The sequence below is a fragment of the Dama dama genome, chromosome 33 (assembly GCF_033118175.1).
Source record: "Dama dama isolate Ldn47 chromosome 33, ASM3311817v1, whole genome shotgun sequence".
NCBI lineage: Eukaryota > Metazoa > Chordata > Mammalia > Artiodactyla > Cervidae > Dama > Dama dama.
In genome coordinates this window covers 59282192-59290064 of record NC_083713.1, presented here as the reverse complement: position 1 = coordinate 59290064, position 7873 = coordinate 59282192, and the positions used below count along the sequence as shown (strand labels likewise).

The 7873-nt window shown below is 41.3% G+C and overlaps 1 protein-coding gene across 1 annotated transcript; it reads right to left on the bottom strand.

Annotated features, from left to right (window-relative positions):
- Window positions 1-2797: 2797 nt before the first annotated feature.
- Window positions 2798-3931, bottom strand: LOC133050943 (gamma-aminobutyric acid receptor subunit gamma-2-like). The gene has a single exon (XM_061135246.1). It carries the CDS (start codon window positions 3914-3916, stop codon window positions 2798-2800), a length of 1119 nt encoding a protein of 372 aa, XP_060991229.1. The 5' UTR covers window positions 3917-3931.
- Between the last annotated feature and the right edge of the window lie 3942 nt (window positions 3932-7873).

Sequence of the window (7873 nt, the reverse complement as noted above, 5' to 3'; positions counted from 1 at the left end):
TTTAAGCTAGAACTTACCCACTCTTATCCATAAAGCTTAGGAATTATTTTAAGCTTGACATTATTATTTATTAGTTTGGTTTTATGCTTGTGTGAGAAGTATATAATGTTATCCTACAGAGAAGATAAAGCCAGATTACTTGGATTCAAATTCTGGGGTTTCCCCACATGTTGTGGGATCATAACAAGTTATTCAATTTCTCTGACCACAGTTTCATCTCTAAAATGGATACATTAATAGCATCTCCTTCATTGAACAGTTACAAGGTTTAAATCAGTTAATATTTATAAAGTATCTGGCATCGTGAAAGCCCATATTAAGCCATTGTTAGTTATATTTGGGAAGGGGAACAGACCTTAATGGACTAAGACCTAATCAGCATGATGCTACACCTTTCTATTTAGAAAGCTTTGTAAGAACTCCTATGATTTAAACAGAAAGTTTTTGTTGTAAATATCCCTTTGAAGATTTTTAAAATTTTAAACCAAAAGATACTTTAGAAAAATTTTAAATCCAACTTTACTAATGAAGAAACTGAAGCTTAGAGAAATACAATAATTTTGTTGAAGAATGCAAAGCCAGTTAGTCACAGAACTTGGACTAAAACCTAAGTATTTTGGTCCTTAACCTAGTGTTTCTTTTGGCGCATGGTACTGGCACAGTTACATTTCTACAGCAAAATGTGTCTATGGTTCCAATAGTTTTTAAAAAAATATTATTGGAGTACAGTTGCTTTACAATGTTGTGTTAGTTTCTTCTGTAGAGCAAAGTGGAGCAACTATACATATATCACCCCTTCTTGGATTTTCTTCCCATTGAGGTTACCACAAGGGCATTGAGTAGGTTCCCTGTGCTATCCAGTGGGTGCTCATTAGTTGTCTATCTTATACATTGTATTGTTTATATGTCAGTCCCAATCTCCCAACACATCCCACCACCTCCTGCATTCTTCCCTCTTGATGCCAAATGCTTTTTCCAACCCACTTCAGGATCCAAAAGCTTAATGAGAAAGAGGGAATGGAAGACATATTGTAACTCTCAGCCCAGGAATGCACATTCTTCCAGTTAATAGTTACCAAATGTAATACAGGACACCAGTTGTGTTTCTATCTCAGATGAACAACATATTTGTTAAAATATTACATGGGGATATACTTACCTGAAAAAAGTTCCTTGATTATCTGAAATTAAAATGTTACTAAAGATCTTGCATTTTAATTTGCTAAATCTGGCAACCCTATCCAGTCACAAAGATGATTTATAGGACAGAAGACATAATCTAAATTTGTGACTATTTCTTTTGGTGAAGAAGGGATAGAAGTGAAAATGTTAGTTGCTTAGTCATGTCCAACTCTTTGCAACCCCATGGACTGTAGCCCACCAGGCTCCTCTGGCCATGGAATTCTCCAGGTAAGAATACTGGAGTGGGTTGCCATGCCCTCCTTCAGGAGATCTTTCTGACCCAGGGATCAAACCCTGGTCTCCTGCATTGCAGGCAGATTCTTTACCATCTGAGCTATAAGGGAAGCCCATCACATTTGTAAGAGGCAGATCTTCTCATCACCAGCCCCACATCTTTGACTTAGATATGTGTGATATTCATACAATCACACCTCATTTTATTGCATTTCTCTGTATTGCACTTCATGGATATTGTGTTTTTTTTTACAAACTGAAGGTTTGTGGCAGCCTTGTGTTGAGCACGCCTACCGGCTCCACTTTTCCAACAGTATTTGCTCACTTCGTGTCTGTGTCACATCTTGGGAATTCTTGCAATATTTCAGACTTTTATTAGTATTATATTTGTTATGATGATCTGTGATCAGTGATCTTTGATGTAACTGTTGCAGAAAGATTATATCTCACTGAATGCTCAGATGATGGTTAATAGATTTTAGCAATATTTTTAAATTAAAGTATGTACTTTTTTTAGACATAATTCTATTGCATACTTAATAGAAGGCAATGAAGTACAAATATAACTTATATAGACACTGGGAGACTATGAAATTTGCGTGACTCACTTTGTTGTGATAATTACTTTCTTGAGGTGGCCTGGAACTGTACCTCTGAGGTATGCCCATAATAACAATGGCTAATATTGAATGCTTTCCGTGTGGCAGACACTTTGTAATTTCTCTGTGGGTATTTTCTCATTTAGTACTCACAGAGCCTAGCTTGTTAAGTACTATCATTATCCTCATTATGTGAGATGGATAAGTCAGTCTGGGCTTTTACCCACAGAGGTTTATTTTTGTCTCATACCATGTCTGTCGGAGTGAGCGGCAGTCTTGCTCGGGTAAGGGGATCAGCTTCCATCCAGACATCCCAATTTTGTGGTCCAGATAAGAGAGATCATGGTGGAATTATGTCATGGCTCTTAATGCTCCTGCTCTAAAGTAGCACGTGCCACTTTATGTCACATGTGTGTGCTGTGTGCTAAGTCACTTCAGTCATGTCTGACTCTTTTTTTTTTTTTTTTTAAATAATAATGGCTTTCATGATTGCAATTGTTGTAGCTGAAAGAAAAACTTGTTTTGTTTCAGTTTTCTTGCTCTAATTTCACTTTGCCTTGCAGGTTTTGAGACACGGCAAACATTATACTTCAGATTACACTTACCATAGGAGAGTTGGGTGCCAACAGTATGACATGAATACAATTCACCAGGTTGCAACACAGAAACAAATTCAGAGTATGGTGAACTACCCAGGGGGTCATGTAAGTAGACTTAGAAAGGACATCTTCTCTTCGTGAGATTTAGTGAGTAAGACCCACATCAGTAACACCCCTACCTCTTCACAGGTAAAGGTAGGAGACCCAATAAACCAGATTGAACAAGCAGAAAGCAGTGGGGAAGAAGATCCGCGCATAGGAGTCCATCTTGGCAATACGGATATGTATCCTCCCGTGTCTCCAAGCTCCTGTTCGGCAATCTTCAAAACAGCAGAAAAAACTGGCACAGTCCTTGCCATCCAGACACTCATACCCATATTCTTCATCTCTATCTTGAAGGTGTGTGGCATTGTTCATTTGAATGGTTGCTGACCGTGGGCGGATGTCAATGGTAGGGGCAGGGTTTTTCTTCTTTTTGTCTTTGTCCTTGCTTGGTTTCCGGTTGCTGACAAAATAATGCAGAGTGCCATACTCCACCAAAGCAGAGAAGACAAAGATGAAGCAAACAGATACAAAGAGATCCATCGCTGTGACGTAGGAGACCTTGGGGAGAGACTTCCTGGCAATGGTGCTGAGGGTAGTCATTGTCAGGACGGTGGTGATTCCTAAAGAAGTTCTGGCTGGAACAGCATCCTTATTGATCCAGAAAGATACCCAGGATAGGACAACAATGAGTGTGCAGGGGATGTAGGTCTGGATGGTGAAGTAGCCCATTCTTCTGCTCAGGTCAAAATAGACAGTCATGACCACATAATCCCCAGAGGTTGTCTTCACTACTTCAGTGGTATTTCTCAGTCCAACAAATGAAAATTGATAAAGTCTCCAAGACCTTGTGTCATCCACTTCAACAGAACTACGCTTCCACTGGTAGACAATTTCTTCACATGGATAGCCATAACTGGAGAATTCCAGGGGGCAGGAATGTTCATCCATTGGAAAATTGTGCAACTGTAACTGGCACTCAGCATCAATTGTCAGTCTTAAAGTGTAGAGCACTCGACCATCATTCCAAATTCTCAGCATCCTATTAGGGGTGGTTATCCAGTGTGCATCTGCCTTTTTGGAATTTCTGAAGAAAGTGTCTGGAATCCAGATTTTCCCCACCATGTTGCTATTCAGTCGGAGGACTTTAATGGTGCTGTTAAATTTCAGACGTCTGTCATACCATGTTTGGGCAAAAAATATATCAATTGTATATTCCATATTGATAGCGTTCACTGGACCAATGCTATTCACATACATGTCTGTGTGAATTAATGTTGGTTTCACTCCTATATCAGGTCGAAGTTTATTATCGTATCCTTCCAGGAGGTTGTTTAAGATGACTGTGACATCACCCTCCGGAACTTTTGGAGTCAAGACCCATGTTTTGTTAGAAGCATAATCTTCATAGTCATCATCAGATTTTTGTCTAGTGAGGATGTCTGATGAGCAAGGTCCTGGAGCATCACTCCACTGTGAGCAGCAGACGCAGGCACGCCGTGGCCTCAGTCTTCACTCCCAGTTTTCACACTCTTGTTCATTCTCTCTCTCTTTTTTTGGAACACATATGGAGAAGATCTGGCCTCTCAGAGACTGTGACACCTTCAGCATGTCAGCTGCTCAGCTAGATCTGGTTTGCAGTGGTGACATGCACAGAGAAAGACTTTTCCCATGGAGCTTGCAGTCTTGTCCTTGAAGTTCTGAGGATGTCACTTTGGACTGGAGCCACCAAGAATATGCATTACAAAGAGATCTGTGTTCTTTCCAAAACAGCTTGTAGATATCTTCATGAGATGACTAGGCTCCAGATTCGGTATCTCCATTGTGAATATAAGAAAACCTGCTTGGCTGGTCTTAGCGAGCCTCCTGGAGAGGCGGGAGGCTGTCACTCACCCTGGAAACATTCTATTTCAGGAAAGCGGTGGCCATGTTGACTCCTTAGCATCCACACTCCCATGTCTGACTCTTTATGACTCTATGGGCTGTAGTCCATCAGGCTCCTGTGTCCATGGGATTCTCCAGGCAAGAATACTGGAGTGGGTTGCCACGCCCTCCTCCAGGAGATCTTCCAGACCCAGGGATTGAACCCATGTCTCTTACATCTCCTGAATTGGTAGGCAGTTTCTTTGCCACTAGCGCCACCTGGGAAGCCCATTGCTGGTACCCAAGTCCAGACCCCTGACCCCCAACCTGCACCCCCCACCATGCCTCCCGACTCTCCCCATCTGTACCAACCACAAGTGGCACCAGAACCATCTTCTTCCAGCCCCACTGACCTCTCAACTTCACTGTGCCCTTGAAGAATTGCAGCTTTGGAGTCAACAGCTGCAGGGGCCAGCCAGATTCACCGCTATCTAACTCTGTGCCACTGGACTGTTTCTTAACTTCTGAGGACCACCGAACACTCTTTCCAGTGTGATGCTCCAGATACAATGAGCAAGGCCTGCACCCTCAGCCCTGGGTGTGACCTACTGCGAGTGTTCAATCAAAAGCTATCATTACCATCGCTGTGGTTGTTGTAGTGGTTGTTTGTCACAGCCTGGCTCGTGAACCCTCCCTGACTGCCTGGCCTGGGACAAAATTCAAACTGCTTGCCCTGGAGGTCAATACCATACACTATCGCCTTTCCATTTTATCTTCCCTTCTGTCCACATCATTGGCCACAGCAAGACACACATGCAAATCTGAAGACATTGACGCAAGAGAGTATGATCTCCCTTATGATGAAGCAGCAAATAATTTGAGTGATAATATTGGGTTGGCCAAAATGTTTGTTTGGGTTTTTTTCCCGTACTGTCATATGGAAAAACCCAAACAGGTTTTTGGTCAATTCGGTATTATGTACCTGATGAGGAAGCTGAAGCATAGATAAGGGATTTGCCCATGGTTGCAAAGTAAGATTTTGCTTTGGGCTTTCTGAGTCCACAGCCTGCAGACTATTCTTGTTATGTAAGTTCAACAGCCAGCAACATTCACCTACATCCGTTAGGATGAACTGAGCTTTTGGTTGTGAAAAAAGAGAAGACAGTGGCATTTGCATCCTGTATCCGGCTGCCTCCCCTGCAATGCCAGCTTCAGAACTATCAGTAGGTCACACTGAGGACCTCGCTTTCTGCACTCTGTGCAATATTGTAATTTTGAAGTTGAAATAGAATGTCTTTTTAGTTGTGTAGTATAGGATTTTAAAAAATGTATAAATAGTGTCCTGTACTTTCAATAAGATCCATTAGCAAAGCCCTGACACTGTGAGCCAGTGAAATGACTTTCGGGCCCCAGATGTTTGTACACGTTTTTTCCCGTGATTCTCATGATTGCCACTGAGTGGTTACGCCTCCTTTACCAGGCTGAATAATACATCACACTTAAACTGACACTTCACCAGAGACGGAGTGCTTCTGCAAGGCCTCAGAGAGCTCAAGCTGTTGAAAATGAATGGATATTAAAGTGAAATATTAGGCCACATAGTAGAACATAGCTGGTTACATAAGAATGCTAAAATGATGTTATTGGCAAGTTGGAGAACACAGTAAGGAGAAAATGATTATAACAGCTAGTAAAAAATGATGACTTATGAAAAATTCATTTATTACCTTAAAGGGCTTGTTCATAATTGTAACCATTTTCCCATAGTGGTAAGAAAACATAAATCTTTTTTTCTTTTCATGCTCAGGTAGATAATGTTTTTCTTTCTTAACATGCTTTCAAAACAGATCTATTTTCATTTTTCTAATTGATGATAGAAATAAATTTTACTCAAATCAGCATCAAGTGAAACAAAAATTTGCATATGATATTTCTGAGAGGAGATTCTGAGGACTCTGGCTTGGCTATGTAATTTTACAAGTACATTTTACAGCTCATAATATAGCCATCAATAGCCACTTTCTAAACATGTAAGTGATCCAGAGCAAGGCTTTATTGAAGGAGCATTTGGAAAAATCCCTATAGGTCCGAACTTTAAAACTTCTCCTTCTGGAAATGCATATAAACCTTAAATATTAGGCTGACCTTGAGCTCCAAGTTATATTATATATTCTCCCAGTCAAGGGCTTCCCTTGTGGCTCAGCTGGTAAAGAATCGGCATGCAATGTGGAAGACCTGGGTTTGATCCCTGGGTTGGGAAGATCCCCTGGAGAAGGGAAAGGCTACCTGCTCTAGTATTCTGGCCTAGAGAATCCGCAGAGTCACAAAGAGTTGGATACGACTGAGTGCCTCTCACTTTCTTTTCTCCCAGTCAAGACATTTTTATTTGTGAGTCAATATGTTAGGCATGGGACTTTCCTGGTGGCTCAGAGGGTAAAGAATCTGCCTGTAATGTAAGAGATGGGATTCAATCCTTAGGTAGGGAAGATCCCCTGGAGTGGGGCATGGCAACCCTCCATTTGTGGACAGGGTTCATGGGGTCACAAAGAGCCAGACATGACTTAGCGATTGAATAACAACAACAATGTTAGGGGATAACTTGGCTCCTCTTTATAAAAATGAGCCTAACATAGATAACCATGGGCTTCCCAAGTGGCGCTAGTGGTAAAGAACCCACCTGCCAATGCTGGAGCTACTAGAGACGTGGGTTCATCCCTGGGTAGGGAAGATGCCCTGGAGGAGGGCATGGCAACACACTCCAGTATTTTTGTCTGGAGAATCCCATGGAGAGAGGAACCTGACGGGCTACAGTCCATAGGGTTGTGAAGAGTTGAGTGTGACTGAAGCAACTTAGCATGCACGCAGACAACAGTGCCAAGAAGTCTAAAGTTATGTGATTTAATACATCCACTCTCCTTTGCTAAAAGAATATGCACATTAAAAAAATTGTTTCCAGCATGTTTTAGATTTATCAGGCCTAAAGTGCCATCCCAGAGCCAACAAGCACTCAATGGATGATGGTTAAGAATATGAAAATGAGCAAGGACCTTCTGTAAAATAAATAAATAAATAAAGTTCTATTGGCAAATAGCCAAAAAAAAAGAAAAAGAATATGAAGACAAGGGTAGAACGGAGTAATTGTCCTCAACTTTATAGAGATTTACAAATTCTTGCTGCTAGTTTTGAATTTCTAGGGTTTCTGATTTCACTGATTTGAAGGGAAGCCTGAGCACCAGGATTTTAAGCCTTCCAGGCAGTTCTAATGTACAGTTAAGGTTGTGAATCCCTGGAATCAGAATCAAAGGAGAAGAGCACATTGATCAAGAGTGGGACAGACAGGGATCTTGTAATGGC